This window comes from Anoplolepis gracilipes, chromosome 3 (assembly GCF_047496725.1).
Source record: "Anoplolepis gracilipes chromosome 3, ASM4749672v1, whole genome shotgun sequence".
Taxonomy (NCBI): domain Eukaryota; kingdom Metazoa; phylum Arthropoda; class Insecta; order Hymenoptera; family Formicidae; genus Anoplolepis; species Anoplolepis gracilipes.
Genome location: NC_132972.1, coordinates 13,585,959 through 13,611,739, shown reverse-complemented (window position 1 = coordinate 13,611,739; position 25,781 = coordinate 13,585,959). Strand labels below are relative to the sequence as shown.

At 26.2% G+C, this 25,781-nt stretch overlaps 2 protein-coding genes across 9 annotated transcripts in view; both read left to right on the top strand.

The window, feature by feature from the left end:
- The first annotated feature begins 257 nt into the window (after positions 1–257).
- Positions 258–4,309, top strand: LOC140664131 (uncharacterized). 3 transcript variants are annotated; one of them, XM_072888912.1, is made up of 5 exons: positions 258–534; positions 758–939; positions 2,138–3,769; positions 3,888–4,020; positions 4,093–4,309. In XM_072888912.1, the coding sequence occupies exons 3-5, from the start codon at positions 2,161–2,163 to the stop codon at positions 4,235–4,237; spliced, it is 1,887 nt and encodes a 628-aa protein (XP_072745013.1). In that variant the 5' UTR covers positions 258–534; positions 758–939; positions 2,138–2,160; the 3' UTR covers positions 4,238–4,309. The 3 variants fall into 3 exon arrangements, with proteins under 3 accessions (XP_072745013.1, XP_072745015.1, XP_072745014.1); XM_072888914.1 differs by lacking the exon at positions 258–534 and adding an exon at positions 575–680; XM_072888913.1 differs by lacking the exon at positions 258–534 and having other exon boundaries at positions 711–939.
- Positions 4,310–5,594: 1,285 nt separating this feature from the next.
- The window catches only part of Task6 (TWIK-related acid-sensitive K[+] channel 6), a 96,521-nt gene continuing 76,334 nt past the window's right edge, over positions 5,595–25,781 (top strand). Inside the window, exons 1-6 of one of the 6 annotated variants that reach the window (XM_072888444.1) lie at positions 5,595–5,845; positions 5,931–6,079; positions 8,083–8,249; positions 8,888–9,068; positions 9,708–9,888; positions 11,301–11,499. The gene's annotated coding sequence lies outside the window, so the exon portion shown is untranslated. Of the gene's footprint in view, positions 5,846–5,930; positions 6,080–7,065; positions 7,181–8,073; positions 8,250–8,887; positions 9,069–9,707; positions 9,889–11,300; positions 11,500–13,472; positions 14,664–25,781 lie in introns of those variants that run through there. The other 5 variants (XM_072888443.1, XM_072888446.1, XM_072888445.1 and 2 more) reach the window with 5 other exon arrangements.

The window sequence follows — 25,781 nt, the reverse complement described above, 5'->3', positions numbered from 1 at the left end:
TTCTTTGTACCAAAATAAACGCTAAACTATTTTCAATCTTTGCTGTATCTTTTAATATCATAAATAGAGACGATATATGTGTATAACAATCTCAAGCATCTTTTTTAATTTAAATTCACAAATTTTAATCAATATTTAGTTTCATGTTCGGTCTTCGGTCATTCAAATTTTCTCTCTTTGTCTTTTGCCTATATTATAAGTGTTATGATTGGTTTATTTTGGTTTGGTTAATTCACATTGTATGTTGATTCTCAAATCACGGAAGATGTATATAAGAATTTATAGAAAAAAAGATAATTAGTAACCTATATAAAAATTAGCACTCACGTGTTATAAGTTATTGTCTCTGTTAATTCTGTACCGAGTTATTACCAAGAAAAGCAACAAATTAGTATCAACAACATAAAAGAGGATACGAAGGTAATAGGTTTGGGAACCCCTGGTCTAATGCGTTGCACTTCAGTTGAAAGTGAAGAACGACACTCGACAAACGAATTCCCAAAACTCTTCTTCGCAGCAGATCTATATTTTTTCGTATGTATATATGAGATTCTTTTATATATGTATTGTATATTCGAATACGTACATATTATCTAGCGTATTGAGGCGACTCACACCGGCGTGAATATCGAATGTTTAGGTTTCGAAAAAGGGCCGCTTGTCAGTCGACACTGTTTACAGTAGGCGCTCGTAGGATAGCTTTTTTTCTATGTGATTATCGCTCTCAAGGTCTTCTCAAGTTTCTTTTTCTGTTTAGCAATCAAGAAAGACGCGCTCTTTTGCGCGACGAATGATTTGTCGCTTGCCTCAGTTCAATCTTGGACGAGCAAGCGACCAATTCATTGTACGTACATGCATTGTGATAGTTTTCTGATATGAAACATTGGCGAGTCTCTTGAATAGGAAGACGTGAAAAATAGTTCCCTGTGTCGAAGGAGTGTGAGTTTGATACTAACGTTTTTTTCTAATAATTAAATTGATATATGTGTCAATTAAAATTATTAATTTATGATATAGCGTGTGTGTTTGCAGAGTTTCTTAAAATAAAAACTGTATAAACCATATATTTTTCACTTCGCATTTAATCGGTATTCGTTCTGTAATCGACTGTATAGAATACAGTATCGTAATAAGTACGATCTCGAAAGACGAGAGAAAAAAATGACGATTATCTTGTATTTTATTGTTAACGTTTAAATGAACAATTTTTTTTTAGTTACAAATAACTCGAGTGTTATTGTGCGACTAAGGGCCGGTTTTTCCAGTCCAGTTAATTTTAAGATCGGTTTAAACTATATCTTTATAACTTAATCTTTTTCTTTTTAGATAAGCTCTAGAAAAACTGGTCCGTAGGGATTTGTAACAAATGTTTAATTTAAAAAAAATGTACAAGAATTGGAAAATGAGATCTAATTTCTTCTGATAATTTCTGATAATTTTTAACTCTATCATGATTGATTTTTCACATTTTTTTTAAACTTCAAAAAGAAACAAATGATCAAATCTATTTATTTTATTTGTACTGCTTGCATTCTATTTAAAAAAATAAAATAGAAAATATATAAAAAAAATTTATGATTAAAGTTAATATTTAATTTGTTATCTGTAATTAATGATTCAATTATAGAATTCAAAATATAGAAATTTTAAAATTTATAAAATGTAAATATTTAAATTTCCAGATAAATACATATATTTCATGAATTTACATATTTTTCTACTATGTATATATGTAATGATGTTTTACATTATTTCTGTATCAATATCATCATTATTTTTGTGTATAACTATAAATATTACATGACTTTTATTATGTATTATGTATATACTTATTACTATTTTAGATAAGAAAAAAAAGCTAATTTTACTAATATTATAGAGATCCTGTTTAGTTAAATGGAAGTGAAGGTATATGAGAATGTTCTTTGAAATGCCAATTAAATGCTTTATTTTATTTGATTATTTAATGTAATCATAGATTTAATAATTAAATAGTAATAAATTAATTCTGCATGCACAACTTTATTTTCTATATTTTTTATATCTGATATAATTTAATTGATGTAGACATTTATTTATTATAGAAATAATTTGCATTAATTGTATTTATTGTATCAATTTTATTTATTGACTAAAGGTTTATGCATATTGAACCAGAATATGCAGGCACAGAATTGTGATATTGAAAAAACTATGAAGGATGCTGAAATATCATTGCTTTCTATGGAATCTTCTAAACCCATTTGTGTTGAAGATCTAAATATAATTAAAAAAGAAAATATTGCAAACCAAACTACATTGCATAATACACAACCTGTACGGAATTTGCCTAATATTTTGAGAAATAATAATACAAGAATATATAAAAATGATAAAGCACTTATGTTGGATAAGATTGATTCTTGCTTTTTATCGAAAGATATAAATACTTCTTTTGAGTTAAATACAATATTATCTAGCATTGATTTAGAAATGGAAGCCAGTTATAATAAAATTACATCATCAAAATCACATCATCAAAGGAAACAAGTACATAATCCATTGGATTTATCATATGATATGCCTGATTGGAATAATAATAAAGATAAGAACCTGTTGCAGAAATTTGACCACTTAAATACATTGCATATTCCGCTAAGCTATAAAAAGAATGCATCATTGAAGAAATTAAAATATAATAAGGAGAAAGGAAATTTGTATAACAAGAAATCAAGAAGATTAACAGGTCGTAAATCTAGTTGCAAGAAAAAGAGTTATAAAAAATTAGACTTTGATACTGGATTAGCTACTATTTCACAAGTGAATATAAAAGAAAACATTACAGTGCAAGATGTTAGTAATTTTTCCAATAACATTATACTTACTCAGTCTGTCTGTGAGCCTAATACTTCAGAAATTAAATACAATAATTCAAACTATGTAAGTGATTTAAATGATATTGAAACAAAATCAGTGGAATTGTCTAATATTTTCTATTATAACAACGAGATTTACAATTTTGAGAAAAAGTATAATAGAAATTGCAATCCTATTATTTCTGGTAATTTAACAGAGTTCAATACAATGCAGAATAAAAATGTTATTCAAGAAAATCTTATAAATTATGAGTTTCCAATAATGGTAAATGATTTTAAAGAAGAATTGATTGATAGAGACACTGCTTCAAATTTTTCATTGAATCCTAAAGTATTGTATACTTGTACTTGCACAAATTGTATGTCACTTGACAAAGATATTATATTTTATGAAGAGCCAACCTCTATAAATAGTGACATGGAACCAGAACTTTTTACATATGATTTTTATAGTGGGGATTATCATGGTGATATACTTGGTGATAATTGGTTGGAAGAATTAGATAAGAAAAATCTTTGTCATGAAAACTTTGAAGAGATGCATATTATAAAAAAAAATGTATGTACTAACAATGATAGCAAAACAGAAGCAATAGCTGAAAACAATGTAAATGTGTCATCAATGGAACAAAATAAATCACAAAATTTACAATCTTATCGTATCGATAAAGTACAAGATATTTGTGTAGAATCATATTCTACAGAACTTGTTACACAGCCTAATGGATCAATAAATTTTTTTGAATCTTCAGAAAACATAAACATTTTTGATGAAATAGAATACCTGAATTTAGAAAACAGTTTAATGAAAGAAGGTAAAGTAATTTCTCAAGATAAATCACTTATTCAAACTGGAATCTCAGCTGATGTACCTGTGTCCAAATCCAAGGAAATACGACAGGAAAGCAAGGAAGGTAAATAAAAGAGAAAGAAAAACAAAAAAATATATATTATTGTAATAAATTATTTATTTTCACTAATATATATAAAATGAATATTTAATTAATAGAAACAAATAATTTTTTGTTTTAGATTTATATCATGTTATTCAATGTGCTCAATGTGGAAGAATATTTAATAAAAAGCATCAGTTTAAAAAACATTTTACTCGCTGTGACTTTTACAAAGAGGATTTTAAATGTCCTACTTGCAATAAAATGTACAGGTAAGGTTACAGATAACTAAAAAGTTATTTGCTGTGTTTTGGTAGCATATATTTATTATAACACATTTACAGACATAAATCATCATTAGCTCAGCATCTGAGAGATGTGCATCATGTATCAGATGGTCCTCATGAGAAGTGCTATACTTGTACCAAGTGTTCAAAATCATATGTTAGATTTCGTGCTTTTCAAAGACACATACTTCTTCATGATTAATAAGTGTGCAATAAAATATTAACGATAATTGGTTTCTAATATAATATTTGTGAACTGATACAATTTACACAAGTTATAAAATTTATTTTTGAACATCACAAAACATAACTATACACACAGAAACATAATTATTCATTCACAATATTTACAATAATTCGAAATTTTATTAATAATTTTACATTTTGATAAGTTGATGTGTTTCATGTTAATATTTAATTTTTTTATTCTTTTTGTTATTATTTTGAACATCACAAAACATAACTATACACACAGAAACATAATTATTCATTCACAATATTTACAATAATTCGAAATTTTATTAATAATTTTACATTTTGATAAATTGATGTGTTTCATGTTAATATTTAATTTTTTTATTCTTTTTGTTATTATTTTTTAGTTATTTGAAATGTTTTTCTTAGTAATATAATCTTTTTTTGCTTATAAAATTTATATATTATAGTCCATCTTTTTATTTCTTGTGCATCGCAGATTCTTTGCTGAACTAAAGTTTTAAGAATATAAATATATAGTAGGTTATTATTTAATTAATTTTAGTAGTTATTATATGATTAATTTTATATACACTCCATTTTATTAAAATTTTGATTCAAAACTAAAAGTTAAAAATATATTTAATCTCAAAAAGTCAAAATAGTTATGAAATGAGGAGAGATAAACAAAAATTAGATCTTTAATAGTAGACTTTTAAAATTATACTTTTATTCAAGAAATAATTAATTTTTAGATTTCTCAAAGAATATGCGATTAAAGAGAAATAAAGGAATCAGTATTAATAGTATAGTAAATCAGTATTAATAATAAAAAAGGAAAACATTTCTGTTTATATCTATTTTTATAAGAGATTAAAAAAATATATAAGTTGAGCAATTTTGAAAGAGAAATTGAGTATAGCTTACTAATATTTGATTAGGATTTTGTTCTTTGGATTAGTACTCTATTCCTTTGATTAATATTCTGTTCCTTTATATGTGCTCTTTTTACTAATTGAGATATATTACCAGTTTGATATATATTGACATTCTATTCGTGACAAAAAGTTATATAAGTCTGAAAAATTTAGTGATTTATTTTAGGAACAATTTGTCATGTTAGTTTTTTTTTCAATATATATAAGTGTATATATATATATATATATATATATATATATATATATATATATTTATATATTATTTATATTTATTTGTATTTTATACTTTTATATACTCTGATAATTTATCAGTGTTTTGATACACATAGCATATTAATATATATATAATACAATTTCGAATACATACATACACATAATTAAATGTTTATTATTATCATAAATTTATATTTCTCCTAGATTAAAAAAATTCTCTAATAACTGTAAAGGGATGAAGGTGTTGAATTTTTCTACGATGTCCTAATTAAAATTAATTAATAGTTGGAACTATTATATGCCCTTATTAAATTTTGGAAATAAAGAAGAAGAAAATGTTTTTGCAACATTTTTGATGTATAATTTTTATTATAAAGATACAAAAACTATAATTCCGTGGAATTAAGAAAGATAGTAATTAGTGTTTTAGGATTTAGTATATTTTTTATAACAATGCATGAAAGGTAAGTGTCAGATACAAAAATGTGTATCTTTTATGTAAACATATTTGATGTGATTTGTATTTAATCTATTGAATATACTTTAAAGTTGCAGCGAATATACTGAATTATTGATAAATCAGAAGTATGATATTAACCTACGGAGAATATTACTATCCTAACAGGATAATCTTATGATTATATTCCATAATTATGAGAGATGAACAATTTTGTGAAGAAAAAGGGATATTTTGTTAGGTAAATTATTATTGTATTATAATAACAAACAAGATTTCAACAAATACATTTGCAACTGCGTCAATACGTAACTTAAAATGTTATTTACTTTTTATTAATTAATTTGGCAAAGTGTCACTTAAAAGTTATATATATTAAACTTAAATATTATTTTATTCGTAAAATTTAACTAAGTGATTAAACTTCTCAGACTTCATAAAACTTAAAATTGGAGAAAAAATTTTGAAGTTCTTATTTTCTAAATAATCGCGTCTATTACTTTATTTTCTTATATAGAATTTTAGGAATTAAATTTTTGAACAATTATTGAATATTTTGGAAAATAATGTCGAATAAATTCAAAATTGCAACATTCTTGAAACGTTCATTTTTGGAAGTATTATGATATGTGTTACAGTATATTATAATAATTTTGAGTGCAAAATATTTTTATTTAATGTAATGTTTCTGAGATTTTTTCGTTCATGAAAAGTTGCAGCAGCAAATAAAAAAAAATTTTATTACCAATTTAATAATTATTATTGATATCTATTATTATCTATTTTATGTATTATATATATATATATATATATATATATATATATATATATATATATCGCTTAATAATTTACTTGATATTAATAAATAATGACAAAATATTTAAATACAGTTTTTTAATTATATATATATAGTCACATACACACACATACAGTGAGAATAATATATTTTTTTAAATATTTTATACATATAATTTTTATATATTTCGAATAAAAAATCAAAACATAAGTACATACTCATTTGTAATTGTTATTTAGATTAAATTTTTTAAATTTGATAATTGCATGTAATTTAATAAATAATAATAGAATCGTGAGTAAAAATTATTACGCGTATACTTAAATTTCCATATTTGATAATTCAGTATTTCGATCTTTGATAAAATAGAAGTCATGATGTCATTTTGACGTCACGCGTGACGTATCATGCGATCTCAAAAACGCGCAATATGGTGTCGACTTGTTTCCTTTCTTCGTACGTGTTCTCTAACAATTTTTCACGAGAAAAATAATTACAGTTTCTTACAACCAAAAAATATACTTTTCGGATGAAACAGCATCTGAAGTACGTATGATTAATTGATAAAGAAATGAAACTGATGTTTCGAGTTCGTAATAATATAGAATTTAGTGTGAAAGAGTAAGAATTTGATTACTTTATATACTTGTACTTTTTGTAAATAAAATATAATAGAAATATACTCTATAGAGAGAGTATAGAATTGAATTTTTCTGAAATTCTTTTAACTAACAAAAAAATAGTTTGTGGTATATCTGATCCTTGTACGTATGTATGTATGTATGTACTTCTGACAATAATCCGCCTCCCTAGCTAGGTGAACATAATGAGTTATGTTCATTTTGCTAGAGGAACGAAACGTATTATGGTAGTGTACATTTATGCATACGTACATACGAGTATATATATATATATATATATATATATATATATATATATATATATATAGGTACGTATGAGATATATATTTTCAAGAAAATTCGTGCAACTTTTGATAGAGGATGCAGAGAAGAGTTGTTTTTGAATTTTCGTGGATATATTTCTAATACATATACAATGTGATAAAAAGAAACTATTAAAAAAAGAAATATATCTTTTTATTTATAAGTAAATAAATAAAAAGGTAAATAAATTGAATATCAATTAAGAGAAAGAGATAACATATATATAAAACACGTACACGATTATTTTATTACTCTAAACTATAAATTTTAATTAAGCCCACATATATAAAAGAATGTGATAAATTAATATAGCAAAATATAAAAATTTCTTATTGATTACTCTGTATACATATAATCTTTTAGTTATTAGTATACACATACATATACATATTTAGATATATATATTTAATGAATATGCCTCTAATTTTACATTCATGTGTCTACAATAGTTAGAAACATTATTTCAAATATATTAACTACGTGCTTTTGTTGTAGGGACTGCAGAGATCGTCTGAACGATAAATACAGTGTCTCTCTTGGTCGTGTATTCATTCCGATCCGGTCTTCGGAGTACAACACTCTACGCATCACTGGCACGCACTCTCGGTCAGAGTTACTCAAAGGTCAAAAGCGTTGTGTGTTATGCTGAGCACAAGGACGAGAACGAGCGCGTGAGTAACAATAATATGTATAGTATATTTAGTGAAATAATACTTTAGGACATTGAAAAATAAAACGATCCCTTAGCCAAAATAATATTACGATTCAGTTATGTATAATGTTTTAATTTCGTTATTATCTGGTGGTTGTGATACTGGAGGGTTCGATTCGGGTCAAATAGGATCGGTTCAAAGATAGATTTAACTTTATTTTCATAAATTACGTTCAAAAATTAATTATACATTATCAAGCTTTTTTTAGAGAGAATTATTAAATGATTGTATAAATATTTTATATTTTAAATATATATTAAGAAGCTGCAGATAAAGTTTACGTTGTTAGTGTATGTACATTAAAATGTTTCTTTACAATTAAATCACAATATTTAATTTATTAGCATCTCTCTTTTCTTTGTTTATAATTAGCTTATTTATTATTAATATTATACAATTTTACTATATATATATATATATATATATATATATATGTATATGTATATGTATATGTATATGTATATGTATATGTATATGTATATATACATATTCAGGTATATATATTTAGTGAATATGTCTCTAATAAATTTACATTTACGTGTATATAGTAGTTATAGACATTATTTCAAATATGTTTACTACATACTTTGTTGTAGGGAGTGGGGAGATCGTCTAAAAGATAAATACAGTATCTCGCTCGGTCGTATATTCATTCCGATCTGGTCTAGTATTCGGAGTAGAATGCTCTTCGCATCACTGGCACGCGCTCTAGGTCAAAATTACTTAAAGGTCAAAAGCGTTGTATGTTATGCTGAGCACAAGAACGAGCACGAGCGCGTGAGTAACAATAATATGTATAGTATATTTAGTGAAATAATATTTTAGGACATTGAAAAATAAAACGATCCCTTAGCCAAAATAATATTACGATTCAGTTATGTATAATGTTTTAATTTCGTTATTATCTGGTGGTTGTGATATTGGATGATTCGATTCGAGTCAAATAGGATCGATTCAAAGATAGATTTAACTTTATTTTAATAAATTACGTACAAAAATTAATTATACATTATCAAGCTTTTTTAGAGAGAATTATTAAATGATTGTATAAATATTTTATATTTTAAATATATATTAAGAAGCTGCAGATAAAGTTTACGTTGTTAGTGTATGTACATTAAAATGTTTCTTTACAATTAAATCACAATATTTAATTTATTAGCATCTCTCTTTTCTTTGTTTGTTTATAATTAGCTTATTTATTATTAATATTATACAATTTTACTATATATATATGTATATATATATATATATATATATATATATGTATATGTATATGTATATGTATATGTATATGTATATATACATATTCAGGTATATATATTTAGTGAATATGTCTCTAATAAATTTACATTTACGTGTATATAGTAGTTATAGACATTATTTCAAATATGTTTACTACATACTTTGTTGTAGGGAGTGGGGAGATCGTCTAAAAGATAAATACAGTATCTCGCTCGGTCGTGTATTCATTCCGATCTGGTCTAGTATTCGGAGTAGAATGCTCTTCGCATCACTGGCACGCGCTCTAGGTCAAAATTACTTAAAGGTCAAAAGCGTTGTATGTTATGCTGAGCACAAGGACGAGAACGAGCGCGTGAGTAACAATAATATGTACAGTATATTTAGTGAAATAATATTTTAGCGCATCGAAAAATAAAACGATCCTTTAGCCAAAATAATATTACGATTCAGTTATGTATAACGTTTTAATTTCGTTATTATCTGGTGGTTGTGATATTGGAGGATTCCATTCGAGTCAAATAGAATCGGTTCAAAGATAGATTTTATCTTTATTTTAATAAATTACGTGCAAGAATTAATTATATATTATAATGCTTTTTTTAGAGAGAAAATTATTAAATGATTGTATAAATAATTCATATTTTAAATATATATTAAGAAGCTGCAGGTAAAGAGTGTATGACACATCTTATTATATGTACATCAAAATGTTTCTCTATAATTAAATCACAATTTTTAATTTAGTCTCTTTTCTTTGTTAGCTTATAATTAGCTTGTATTATTTATTAATATTTATACAATTTTTGTGAACTAAAAAATGATTTTTGTGAATTTTTTTGTATTTTGATGTCTGAATTTCAACATTAACATTGACATTATATTTTATAACTTACGTATTTTATAACTAACGAGACAATCGTAATGAATTATAAAATCGTGATTATTTTCCACTTATTAGTTAAATTTCAAGTTTTAATTTTTATTTTTTGTATATTCTCTCCAATTCTTTATTTTCTCAATTCTTCACTTTTCAAATAATTTGTCACGCGGAAAAAATTATGAATTTCAGTTTAATTTGTGTAAACTAGAGAATTTCAGGAAAATTGTAATTATTCTAAGTACATTGATACGGACTTCGCGATTTAGTAGAATTTAGCTTTTCTTTAATTTTCTAATTTTCGTTTTCTATCATTTAAATATTCTCAATAAGAGTTAAATAAATAGCATCAATATCATTGAATTAAATTCGCGATCTATAAGAATTTTACTTTAGAATTTTTGTGACCATTTTATTCAGCAACTATCTTGCAATTTTTTAAAATATTGTTACTAATATTTAAATTCGGATATTTTATCCATATTTTCATGTTACTGTCAAAAGATATTTGCAAAAAAATTGCAAAATTAAGTTTAACATCAAAAATGTATTGAGGCAATCTTTGCAAAAATATTGTGAAGTATAACATATAGATGTATGTATTAAAAAATTTATAAATTTTATTTTGTATGGCATGATAAATATGATTTAAATTTGATTTATAAATATTTCTCAACATAAATTATGATTAAAAAGAGATACAAATTAAGTTATTTTGTATTGTGAATGTATTATGTATGGTATGAAGACTGAATGTAAATGTAAAGATGGAATACACAATAGACCTATAAAATTCTTTCACTAAATTTACAAATATTATTTTATGATAAATATTCGTTGATTAGTACATTCAAATTATTAAATTATTAAATTTATTAAAATTACAGTTTAATGAAATGTTTGCGTCGAGTGTATTGTGTGACATCGACTATGGATTATCGACGCTGGACAACATGGAGACTATATATGTATATGTGGACTGGACTGGATGTATGGAGACTGCAGGGAGACTGCACCACTTCCGGATACAATTGTGGCGGAAGATATCGGGAGACATCGTTGGACATCGAGGGACGTCGCGAAATGGTGAGTTTTGATTTTTTTTTTTATTTAATCTGTTTTTTTAAGTACATTTTCTGCACTTGACATCATAGTTAATATATTATTATTTCATATAATTAAATATTATAATTAGGAAATAAATAATAATTAAAATAATTTAAATATTCTCTTTACAATCCTTTTTTTTGTAAAAATAAAATATAATATTAAATATGGAATTTATATACGAAAATCGAAACTATTCAAACACAAATTTACATATTTACAAAAAATTTATATAAATATATATATTTTAGAAAATTTTGCATTAAAATTAAAATTATTATATTAATATTTTATATAATGAATTTATTTTTTATTCATATATATAAATTTATAAAAAGTAGACATGGAATACACATAGTGCAAAGTGTTATATATAAAAAAAAAACAGATTATACATATATCACGTATATAATAATTGCTTAAATAACACGTTTAATCAATTTAAATAACAATAATAATATTTTGTAGTATCCGCATCAATATAAAAAATAAGGACGATCGTTAAATTAACAATTTTATAATTTGTGCGTCGCGATATAAATTTTTATTTATTTTACGCACACACATACAACTGCGAAGCAAGTGTGTGAAATTAACATTTTTATATTTTCTACTTAAATTAATATTTTTATTGTTGTATATTTTATGAAATTTTTATATATTTTTATCAATTTAATTTTGATACTTTTACATGTATTTTAGCTATATTTGTTTTTATTTCTCATATATTTGTCTCCAAAAATTTGTCGTTTTATGCAATTTTTGCAATTTGTAGATCTGTTTTTGTAAAAATAAAATATAATATTAAATATGGAATTTATATACGAAAATCGAAACTATTCAAACACTTGATTTTTTAACTTCTTTACTTTATATGTGTATCCAGCAATTAATTATTATTGGACATGATTCTTCTTTGGCTCTCATATAGTAGTAAAAAATAAGTTAACGTAGCAAGACTTTCCGAAAACAAATAACGCTTTTATCATCATTTAATTTTGTTTTATTATCCTAGAAAATTAAATAAGATTAATTACAATTTGCGATTGCGTCTTTTACACTTTAAATAATTAAATATAATAAAGAGAACAATAGATAGTAAATTATATTTTTATGTAGGAAAGAAAAGAAACACACTTTCGGATTACTTCATGATTTCGTTTCACAATGTTGTTTTGCAAAAATATCGCCACTATTTATACGTCAATTCTTAACCGTAATTTGTAATGAGGTTTCACACTTAGTCCGTCGAATTTATTGAAAATCGTGTCACGACCGATAAAAGGCGCTTTTTTAACGACGCACGATATCAGTATGCTAGTCCGTTAGTATCACCTCCGACATTATAACGCAATATCGACCGTGCAAAGCTCATCTCGCCAAAATACCGTATCTCAGCAGTGTAATTTTCGTAGCCTCGATCGGCATTGTATCTAGAAGCGTAGCGAACTATTCTTGATAAATTCTAATTAAGTGAAATTTTAAATCAATGCTAATAATATATTTCGTTATTTTTACCAATGTAGTTTGTATCGCAATGTGAATTCAAATTTTAAGACAGTAAAAAGATTACCGTGCTTTCTCTCTCTCTCTCTCTCTCTCTCTCTTCTCTCTTCTTCTCTTTTTCATCCGAGACAGCTTAAATTTAGTTTATAATATTAGTATGGCATATTTGAATTTACTGATTGTGAGGTTTTGGAAGATATATTTAAATAATTTGTCTTTTTCTCTTTAAAACTCTTTAGTATATTTAAGAGAGAACTGGTCATTTAAAATTAATATAAATGATTTGTTTGTTTTTGTAGAATTTACTAACATGTTATTTTCTCTATAATGTAAAAAGTATATTTAGGCATAATTATACATGCTAAAACTATTTATCCAAAGACATAAGATTGGAATATTTATATAACAAACGTAATTTAAACATTTAAATATAATCAATTGTGAAATGTTGTTCTCGGTGCCTAATTTTTTAAAATATGCCCGATTGAGTAGAAATACATAAATAGAAGTTAATTATGAATAATGATAACTCGGTTAGATTATTTGTTACATTTAAACATATAAGTTCCAACGCTTATAATAAAAGAAAGTTGATTACAAATTATATGTGCAACTTTGAAAGGAAAAAGGAAACATAGTTACTTTTAAATGATGACTTATAAAAGATAAAAGAAAATTGTATATCTTGACATAGGATGTTGCTAGTTATGATTCCTATTAAATTTCGATATCACCTACAGTATTGGCAAATAAATGTCGAAGAAAATATGAGAGAGAAAGATCTATATTTTCTAATGTCGCGATAATATCATTGGCTACCCCTGTTCCGTATCATCCGTACCGGGTGTCTTTATCTCCACCCCGATCCCTCGTTTTTTCCCTGAGGGAAACGGGTGGTCCACGGTGGCGCCGTGTCTGGTCAAAACGGGAACGAAAGCTTGCGCCGGAACCGCACAGATCCTCTCCTCAGTAGTTGCCCAGACGCTGTCACGGGCGTAGCTGGATGCTGGATCGTCTCTCTCTCTCGCGCGCGTGCGTGCCGCAGGGAGGCGCTTCCTTTTCTTCTTCCTCTTCTTCCTAATCACGTCTCACGTCGCCCTCGCCGTCGACGACGTCGCCGGTGTCGTCGTCATCGTTATCGCCGCCGTTGGCGATCATTTTCGATCGCAGCGTCGCGCTCGTTGACACGGCCCGATCGTCGTCCCCGAGAGCAAGGAGAAGGTGCCGGAGAAAAGGGAGGCCGACGACGAAGGATTTCTCCTGCCGGCGTGACAAAGGAGAAGGGGGAGAGAGAGAGAGACAGGCAGGCAGACAGATAGAAATAGAACGAGAGGGAAAGAGAGAGAGAGAGAGTGAGAGAGAGAGAGAGAGAGAGAGAGAGTGTGTGTGTGTGACAGGAGAGAGACAGAGAAAGAGAGAGAGAGGGGGAGAGAGACAGAAATGGACAGGTGGATGAAGACACAAAGGGGAAAGAGGTAGACGGAGGAAACGAGGAATATAGAGAAAGATAGAGACAGATCGACTGTTAGGGAGGTATTGCTCAAGTGGTGCTCTGTGTATGGTGCAGTGCGGTGCTGTGCTCGAGATAGAGAATGGCATGGACGGATTTCGCGTGTATCTCGCCGTGACGTAGCAAGGTAAGAGAGCGCTCTTATGCATCTGTCTTCTCTCTCTCTACTTGTTGTCATTCTTTTTCATCGTGTCGCTCGGATATGCATGATCGTTAAAAAATCATGTAGTTTCGTGTCCGATCGCATCTAATGGCTCCAATTCGTGAAATTCAGAAGGGCAATTATCCATTGGCTCGACCGGCGCGATGTCGTGCCGCGCGGTGCGTCTTGTCGCGTGCGCGTCGCGTCGCGTCTGACGCGACGCGTGCCGTTACCACTGACAGCTCCAAGCTTGCTCCGGTGCTAAACTCCCTCAGTGTTGACGAAGGATTTATCGCAATTGACACTTGAAACACAGGATCGGGTATTTTTCGTTACCATCATGCGATGAAAAATCATATTTTCCACTTTATTTGTTTTCATCTATTTTCATTTATAAAAATAAGAATTGAAGGGTGGTGAAATAAATATTGAAATGTATTTTTCACTATATGGCTATAGAGTTATCAAGGACGAAAATTATTATACTGATTTACGATTTAAATATTATAGTTTAAATATTAATTGTTAATTATAACATATAATTTAGCTTTAATAATTTTTCTAACATAATTTTTTGCATTGTATATGTAGTAATGTGTCATTTTCCCGTCATTAAAAATTAACATTATTTAATTTTTGATGAAAGTTAATCCATTGAATTAAATTGTCGAATATACTTTATCTTTAATTTATATGACGTAATTTTAAATATAAATTAACAAGTTATACCTTTTAGTTTTTTCTGTTTATAAAATATATATTGAATTATAAAAAGTACTCTAAAATAATAATATTTATAATGATAATACGGACAAAATTTATATTTTATTTTTTCCTCATAAAAAGATCATACCGCGTTATACCTTTTGACTTTTAAATGTAACAGACCCAATGTTAAAGGGGAGGCTCTTATCTCGTTACATGATCAAAATAAAGAAATTATGAACAGTTCAACTAAAATATAAATGCTTGACTATATTTCTTCTTAAGAAAATGTTTAATTTTGCGGATAAAATTTATGACACTCGCACGATTCAACGAATTTTATATCTTTTCTACCAAGCTTTGCCACAGGAAGCAACGATAAAAAAAAGAAACGTGCTTCGTTACCGCATTATTTATGAAGAAAGAACTTATTTATCTCGACGAGGGGTTAGTAGGGCTGCGAGAAAAGGGCCGAGACTCAATAAGCGAGAATACTTCGGTATATAGTAAGAGAAGATCGCACGTGACAACGATCGATATTCTCTCGAGTACAATCTCTTTTGCGAATCTGAAGTTCTTGTTTCTGTTATGTGATAAGCACACTGTTTTATTGTATGACATGAAGGAAATGGAATTTAGAATTATTTATTTACATCATTCTTTGTAGCTGATTTCAAGTTCTAACGAATTACATAATGAAAATTAAAGTATTGAATCATATCGTGATTTTCTTGTTTTACATATTATTGTAAAAAATAACAGTATATTTTATTAAGTGAATAAATATCTATAGTAATAAATAAAAAAATTTATATCTAGTTTTTTATCTCTAATAATATGATTTGTTGTTTTACGTTTTATTGTAAAAAATAACAGTATATATCTTATTAAGTAAATAAACATATATAATAATTAATAATTAAAATTTATATCTAGTGTTTTATCTTTCTAATAATATTTGTGGTACATTATTCTTTAATAATAACCACAAATTAATATAAATTTAGGAAAAGAACATTTTATCCGATTCTATAACGTATTTTGCTTGTATTTTGATAATTTATTGTCAAGAAATAGAAATAATCGCGTTGAAATTTTTTTTCGAATTTGATATTGATTTGGATTATCTTCGTTTTGAAATATGTCTTACGATATTTACGATAATAAAATCTTTTATTTATTTTCTATTCATTTTATAAGTTATTTTAATTAATCTATGCAAATATGATATAAAAAAATTGAAGTTTTTTAAGGGATACATAACATATCTATTTTATTGATGAAGGCAATTTTATTCCAAAAATTTTTAAGGCTCTATCGTTATTTTTTTCTTAAATACAATTTTGTATTATTTTTTATATTGTAGCTTCAAAAAAAAATATAAATACTAAGAAATGATAATACATTAAATATTATTGTATGATAATATTTATTTTATGACCTAATTTATATTTAATTAATTTACATTTAATACTGCAATATAATAAGCACAATTTTTCGATGTTGATATACGAAGATTTTTTGAATAGGAAAAGATTTATTTAATTTATAATATATAATAATGAATCATATGATTTGTTAAAAAATAAAATTTGAATATTAACGAATAACATTTTATTTTAGAATTTTACTTTTTGCTACGCGACTCAAGTTTATCAATATTTATGAGAACGTAATATAATACGTGTATAATAATATCCTCTTCGTACACATAATAACATTATCTAGCGTAATTCAGCTTTGAGTTAAGTGTAATTAATCTTTATTCTAGTTACCTATTTATGGTACGGAAGACGTTAAATTTAATTAAGAAATAAATTATATTTTATCTATGGTCAATTTTATTAAGGTATAATTATTGTTGTTGAAAAGAATGGCATTATTGTGAAAATATCAATAATTAAGAAGAAAAAATGACATTAAATATGTTTAAAAGTTAATTTTAAATTTTCTAATTAGATTGCATTTTTAGATGAAAATTTTAATAGTTTTTCAAATTTTTAAATTAATAGCATTTTTTAAGATGAAAATTACAATAGGTAGTATGAAAAAAACGAAGTTCAAATTTAACTTGTTTCACTTGATATTTATATTTTACTGCTTTTATAATGAAAACTTTCATGAAATTAAATTTGATATATCTAAAAGTTATTATTATTATAACTATGTACTATAATATAACTATATTATTACTATAACAGTGTCGATACATTTTGATATGATTCAAGAACTTTTATTTACCATTTTATTATTTTTTATTTATTATTAAAATTCTAGTTTATTTGGTTTATTGGGGTTATTATTGGCATTGTTATTGGTTATCAGTTGACTTATATGAGCTGAGATATAGAAGAATGATAGGGATTGCAATACAATTTTTGCTTCGTTTATTAAATTCCGTGTGCAGTTATTGGATATTACTATTTCTATAACATACGCAACGCTCGTAACACTTTAGAGCTTCTTTATCGTTGTGTGACATTAAATCAAGAAAACAGAGATTTGATGTAGCTAATCGTATAATAGAACGACCACATAATTTTGTTTTATCCTGCCTCATAATTTTATTCTTGGATTTTATGATATTCATCATGTCTCTTAGATTGGCCTGAATCATTGATTTTAATCTGCACTATTCTGCTATAAAAGCTAATTGAAAGTAAATTGCGTTTACTGAGATATCATCGTAAATTGAATATCTCTGAAATTGGAACTCAAATTTTCATTTATCATAATAGATACATCTCATTTTCAACGTTACTTGGCTCGGTAATTCCGAATTAACTTGATATTAAGAAATAGATAGATGCACGCAATTTACATGTATGTATAGCACACATATTTTCATTATTCACTTATCCTGCTGAGGGTAAATCTTATATCTCTTCAGAATCATATAAACTCCGTAATTAAATTTCGAATTAAATTCTAACGAGAAATTGAGCACAAATTACGCGAAAAAATTTTGTACCGATGTATATTGATTTCTCTGTGAGATATTGTATATATGTCTATAACTACGTAAAGCTTTCTCGCAATGCGCGATTTATGAATTCGCAGCTAAACTGCACAACGTGCAGTCGGGTGCATCCATGCGTGAGGTTCGCCGCGAAAAAGCACAGATGCCGGGTTATGGGCGTCCAGACGGCGCCCCGCGTCTGTCCGGCGATGCAATGGAAAATTGCGAGCCGTATCGCCGTCAGTACTTTTCCGGGATGCAGCATCGCGAAACGTATCCGTTCGCGATCTAGTGTGCAGTTAATTCTGTCGCGCTGAGAGTTGAATGCCGGTTAAACGATACTCGGTTGCATTTGCGGCCGTCCTAAACCGTCTACATACCCTTGCCTGTCGCCCTTTAACCACGTTATCGTCACCCGCTCGGTGCCTTGTCAGCGACGTTGATAACGCGTGTCAAGCATACGTTGTTGCACCAAAACCGGAATTCGGAATCAAGCGCTCGTTCTGCCGGAATTTAAGCTCGCATTAGAAGCTCTGTGTACGCGCACACGACGTTTGCGCTTCAACTGCTCCTTTCTCCTTACAACGAATGCTTAATAAAGTGCAATAGTGATAAACTCAAATGTAATAAATGTAATAAATATATTTTAACAGCTAGATGAATCTCATTTAAATTTATAAAAAACCATTTTGCATTATATATATATATATAAAGGAAATAAAGAATCTGAGAGATTTAGAATTATCATACATTAATTTTTTCTTTATTATCAGTAAATGTTTTATTTTTTGAAATTTATTATTATACACAAAATATATAATAGTAATAATAATTTTGTCGAACCTTGTCATCATTTACAAATATTAAGAATCAAATAATAAAGAAAAAATAATGAAAAATTTAATATCAAACTAGTGTTTTGTTATTATCTGGTATTATAAATTAATGATTCCCTATATTAATTTATATATATACAATATATATATTTATTGATAATATAGAAAAAATTAACACTTGTGACAATTGCAAATTTCTCAGATTTCTTATTTTCTTTGTAGATTTTTTAAAAATAATTTTTTTAATTTTATATAATGTAACTTTTATTTTGAGCTATTTAAAAATACACAAAATAGGAAAAAATTGCGTTGATACTTTTATTATTCATTTATTTTTTGTACAAACAGCGCAAAGTTTAAGTTCCAGAATTAAAGATCTACCTTGGTGTTGAGAGTAAAAATTAAATTTTTAATTACTTTTTTATATTGGATTTATAATGAAATGCAATTTTGCATTATGTTGCAATAATCATATCACTTTCTTATTTCTCTCAAATCAAATTAAGTATTGAATTGTACATTCACATGAATTATATATTCTTGTAATACGTTTATCGATCAGTCGTTTTCTTCCAAGCTTATATTGTATTATATAAAATACTCTAAGAATTTTAAAAAAATCTTATATAAGATCCTTAATGTCTTTGATAAAACTTGTTTTCCTTTAACTTATGAATGAATGTAGAGATGGGGGCAAAATCGCTTATTTCTCACAATTTCCTTTGGGAGTTTAAACTAAAATAGGTGTCTGAAATTTATTCTATTATAAAGGAAAAAACTGCTGAAAACAAAATCATGAGCAATATTTTTTGTTGAGCTATGACTCGAAAATGTCACGATATAATATGTAACGATAAAATACGTCAATGATGGAAAATATTATTTATTATTACGAAGATGCACTTAAAAAAATATTTTACTAATGTAGATAGACTTCTAGATGTCTTAATTACAATTTATTGCTACTTTTTGTATCTGTTAGAATATTGTTTGTCACGTATAGAATTTATAGTAGCAATATTCTAGCAATATCTCTAGAAAATTTAGATCCCATTGCCAAATATTAATCACAAATATAATTGTCCTTGACAATAGGCCTTAAAGATAGGCATCACAGACAAATTTTCTGTCTAAATTACACTAATAGTACGGATATAAATTCTGTCTCTGTCATTTAAATTGATTAAGTGAAAAATATATGCAATATCACAGTATTTGCTAATAATTTATCTGTTTCAGTTAATTTTTAACATCTAGAAAATTTTTGTTGACGTTGCAGGATCATTTTTTTGAGTGTATGTTGTTGTGAAATAGTTCAAGTAACAATTTCAGTTTTAAGTTTATCTAATATAATGTAGAAATGCTGCAACAAATGTCTTCTATCCGTTGTACATAGTCAAAAAAAATTGAAAAAATAAAATTAATTCTCTGATTCTTTAGATCGATAAGCCATCTTTTATCGGTCCTAAAACTTTGATATATTTGGGCATTACACTGAATTATAAAAGGGATCTATTGTGCTTGTTGACGAACCTTGTCAAACAGGTTATTTCTATTTTTAAACACCGCCAAAAACAATTTCAATGCAAGTTGTCCTTTAAACACTGTTATTTTTATGTACGTTTCTGATCTCGTCCTTCACTCATTCTTGTGCAATCGAGTTATTTATTTTCGTGAAAGTTTATTCGTGTCAATAATAATGTTTATCTTTTATATTTTTTGCTTATTATAAGCATTTTGTTCTTTAATTGTGTTATTAGTGAAAAATGTACATTTATAGTCATTCTAAAAAAGGGAACAAAATATCCTTACGTAATTCTTCTTATTACAACATATATAAAACTTGCTTGGATGTTGTATCTACATTTGCAATATGTAAATAATTTTTAAAATTAATGATATTTATTATTTATATTTCTAATATTATTCTAGAACAGAAAGTATTTTTTTCTTTTTATACTAAATTATTTATATAGAATATTAAAAGAGACTGTGCAGCATATGAGCCTTTCTATTCGTTTTTTGCTGTTCTTGCATATACAAAAACTTTAGAGCATAATATAGAATAATTAGTTTATTAATATGGTTGTACATAGAGGGATAGTTTCTTATAAGTAATATTATTAATATAATATAATATATTAATATAAGTAATAATTAGTATAATAATATAGTAATATTAATTAACTATTTTTTTCTAATTAAGGGAAAAGAGAGTTGAACTACTGAATTCAACTATTAAGTATCTTATATTGATGCCTATAACGTAAAGAAATTTTTTAATAGCGACAAAGTAAAAGAGAAGAGGAAAAATAATAGAGAGAGAAAGAGACTATCTTTTAATATATGTATATATATATAAAATTATAGACTATCTTTTTTGCTTTGTGTGCGTGCACGAATGATCATTTATAATATAACATTTTAGATATAGGATACATTTTATTTATCGTATATCTAAAACCAACATCATTTTTATTGTTCCACTTTATATATCATTCTAATATAGATATTTATGAATTTTTTTTTATTATCAACCACAAGATCTATAGACAGAAATTTAAGCTTATACTTATAAATTAAAATATTATTGTAATATTTTTTATAAATATGCTGTCAAAATAATTTAGACAATTTTAAATCATACATCATTTATTAAGGATTCTAGTTTTGATTAAATAATGAACATATAGTTAATGAAAGACTTTCAGAGGCTAATACCTATAATTTTGTGCATTTCAACTGTATATATAATCTTAATAGACAAATAAATAATGTATAGCTATAATATATAGCTATAATGTAATACTTAATAAATTATTATGATATAACTCTAGGTAGAAATCAACACAATTTTGATACAATTGACGAACAAATCTGTTTGTTGTTGCAGTATTACAGCATTGAATAATGAGTACTTGTGGCTATTGTTTTGATTATGTAGTATAATAATATGTAGGGCCAATTACGTTATTATCACATACATCTATCAAGATAAATACTTTTCAGCAAATATACTAGTCATTTTTTAGATTACAATTTATGTAGTTACTGCGCGTTTTCATATTATTACAGTTAGATTTTAATCATCTTTATTATGAATATTTGAACAGATAAGAGTTTGATATGTCGTATAGATTTAATTATCGATATGTCGTATAAATTTAATTATAAAATCAAGAATAATTATAATAATTTATATTAATATTTATATTATTGCGGTAAATGAATTAAGAAACATATAAAAATATCTATCTGATTTATTTGATTATTGAACACGGATTTGGTTCATTTTTTGGCAGATCGAACGTACTACAATTGTACAGTATTACCTCGCATAAAAGTTGTTACGAATTACTAACGATAATGATGCACATGCTAGTCTGAAACGGTTAAAAGTTCGCACTTTGTGAATTAAATCTTTTAGGTCGGAGCTTTACCACAGTAAATAGGAGAAACGATACGCCGTAATGAGAATAATAGGATTTACAAACATAAAAACAGTGTAATCTAACGTCAAAACGTTTTCAAAATGCGCCGTCAACATTTTCGTGTAAAGTAAAAACAATTTTTAATAAATATAACTCAATAACTTGTCTTCTATGCTAGCGACAACAAATGAGCATATTAACTATGTTATTATTATTATTTTGTTATGCATGAAAAATAATTTTATTTTTATCTTTTTATAGAACTTGTATAGGATATTTTAACGATATATTTTTTCTTCTATCAAAATACCGGTAAACGAGTCTGTTATGTCTTATAATCGCGAACAATCAAGTTGCATGAAAGATTGACGATTTTGAAATAGCACGCGAAATAGTCTTTAGTAAATTCGTGCATCAATTTATTGTTTGGACAAAGCCTTTTCTGCTTGATGCAATTTTCATGATCATTGTGAATTTACATTCTTAACTGTTCATTTTCTCGCTAATGTTTGCTTTTGTAACTCGTCAGATCTATTTATCGCGTACCGAAACAATTTAACGGATCATTGTCAATCAACATTATAAGATTGAGCAAAAGTTAAACTTTATTAATAAATATTGTTTTATTGAGTTTAAATTGTGGAATAAATAAGATTGACATTTTAATACATTTTAATGTACATATATGTTTTTTTTTTAATAATCAAGGTTGATCATACAATTATTTTCGTAATGCAAAAATATTAATAATAATAAAAAATAGATTTTTACAATGAATTATTTTTATATGAGTAAATAAATACAATGTTTAGATCATGTTCATTGATTTTGATATATTTATTATAATGTATAATCTGCTGATAATTTTAAAAGATAGTTTTAAAAATAAAATATTTTAAAAAATTTGTTTAAAAATATATTGATAAATAAATTTTAAATTAAAAATAGTAACTAATTTTAAATAGTAACTAAATTTTAAATAGTAACTAAATTTTATGTAGTTACTAACTTTAAATCTACTAAGTTGCTATGGTTTGGAAAACTTTTGTCATTCCGTACAGACAATCATCACAAGTGAAGATGTCTCGACTTTATAATGTTAAATAGCTTAGGCCAACTTTATATCCAATGATTTTCCGAGCACTTGCCTTCTGAGTGCATTTTCTTGTAGTACGCGTTTGACATCATAACTCATCTACAGATCGATGCAAAAGGAATTGTTCTTCCCTGTTCATTATTATGCAAAGTTCATATTTTTCCTTAACGTCATCTTATTTATATTTTTTATCTATCTTTAAAATATACTAGTATATAATTAGAATAGAATCAAAAGAACGCGCGTGAATTATAAAAATAAATGTAGTTTTTTGTGGTAATGTTAAAAGAAAAATGATATAATTATTTACTTTAAATTTTTAAAATTATTTTTAATAAAACCTGTAATAAAAAACATTTTTAAATGTAATTTACAATGCATGATTTATGCAATTTTATTTACTTTAATTTGTGATAAATATTTAGACAGTATATCTGAAGACATTTGAGTGTATATATATATATATATATATATATATAAATATATTTATATAAAAGCATGTATATAGTTTGTCTTTGATGTCGAATGATATTTGACTTTTTTTTAATGCATAGAAACTTTTATTTTTATTATAATACAACGAGAAATTTTAAAATATGATTGCATAAGTATATACATCTGATTGTAAATTTTTCCTTTGTATTATCTAATAATTTTATCTTTCCATTTTCTGATTTTTCTTGACTATTTCACATTGAAAGGTGAATCGCTATGTTTGAAAGACTTGGTAGCTTGCCAGTAATAGCGGTGATTCGATCTGATAAAAATGGTGAAATGAAATTTAATATAATGCTTGGAACGATGAAAGAGTGTGCAAGAAAGGACTGACTGAGTTTACATTAGGTAATGAAATCTATCTTTGATGCGCTTCGATTAAAACTCTGGACCAGCTTTCGCAGTTGTATTGGATTATGACGTCAGAGGTGAAAAATTATACGCAAATTCTGTTTCTTTCTCTGCAAATTCTATTTTAGTATGTTAATTCATAAATTGCTGTAATTTAATCAATTTAATCAATTATAGTCTAAAATAAAGAGTACCTGTAATATAGATTATACATCTGTGTTCGTTCATAAAGGATCAAAAATGAGTTTATGACATTTTACAGTTTTATTGAACGTAAATGATGGAACGCCAAAAAAAAAACATTCTATTCGACCTATATCGCAAGAAAATATTACGTATGCTTTCTTGCTTTTGACGTCATAATCCGCTATGGCTGTAGTGATTCAGAGCTTTAACCTTTTACATTCTTCTTCTTTCCCTTTAGATTTATTTATTAGATAAACAAGATAAAGATTTATTTCTCTTTTATTATAGTAATCAAAAAAGGGAGGTTTATATATATATATATATATATATATATATATTGTAATTTACATTTAAAGTTATTTACATTAAGTTAATTTACATTAAAATTTACATTTATATAAAAAAGCAGATAAGATCATTTATATAAAAATCTAGAAATATTCTATATAAAAATATAATATTTTTAGTATTTATAGTAAGAATTTTCCATATTATATTATTTATAAATTTGATCAATGTGGAAAAATAATGGTTTAAGACAGTGTAAAATGATAAACAAATTAAATAGATATTTTTTCGACTAAATATTTAAAAAATAACACCTGAATGTTTTGAAACAATAAATGTTTCCTCCAATATAGCGATTCTAACTTTAGATTCACGTTCAGAAATTAATTTTTACAGAGAAATGTATTATATATAAACTAATCTAACGTAAGTTTTGGTGATGTCAGTTCATGTAAACTAAATCTTTTGCAAGAATTTCGTATAGCAGACGATTACTATTGTCAAGCTTTATCGTCTGAGGAACCGCGAGGGTACGGAAATCTTTGCAAAGGATAAGGAAATAAATTGATGCCATTACGTGTACATACATGTATATAGGTATGTGCATAGATGTTGCACCATAATTCATTCATTCATGCTAGAAAAATCAATGCGTTAACAAAAGCTAAGAATCACACACATGTTTAATTGACTTATGTATATTATATACGAAAGTTTGCAAACTTATTAAATTTCCTTTTAATCGTGAAGGAAATA

What these genes read in the sequence shown, in the direction of transcription:
- LOC140664131 (XM_072888912.1), top strand. Translation starts at nt 2,161, where the DNA reads ATGCAGGCACAGAATTGTGATATTGAAAAAACTATGAAGGATGCTGAA. An exon ending in ACGACAGGAAAGCAAGGAAG is followed by an intron (nt 3,770 to 3,887) that starts GTAAATAAAAGA and finishes TTTTTGTTTTAG; the next exon opens with ATTTATATCATGTTATTCAA. An exon ending in ACTTGCAATAAAATGTACAG is followed by an intron (nt 4,021 to 4,092) that starts GTAAGGTTACAG and finishes ACACATTTACAG; the next exon opens with ACATAAATCATCATTAGCTC.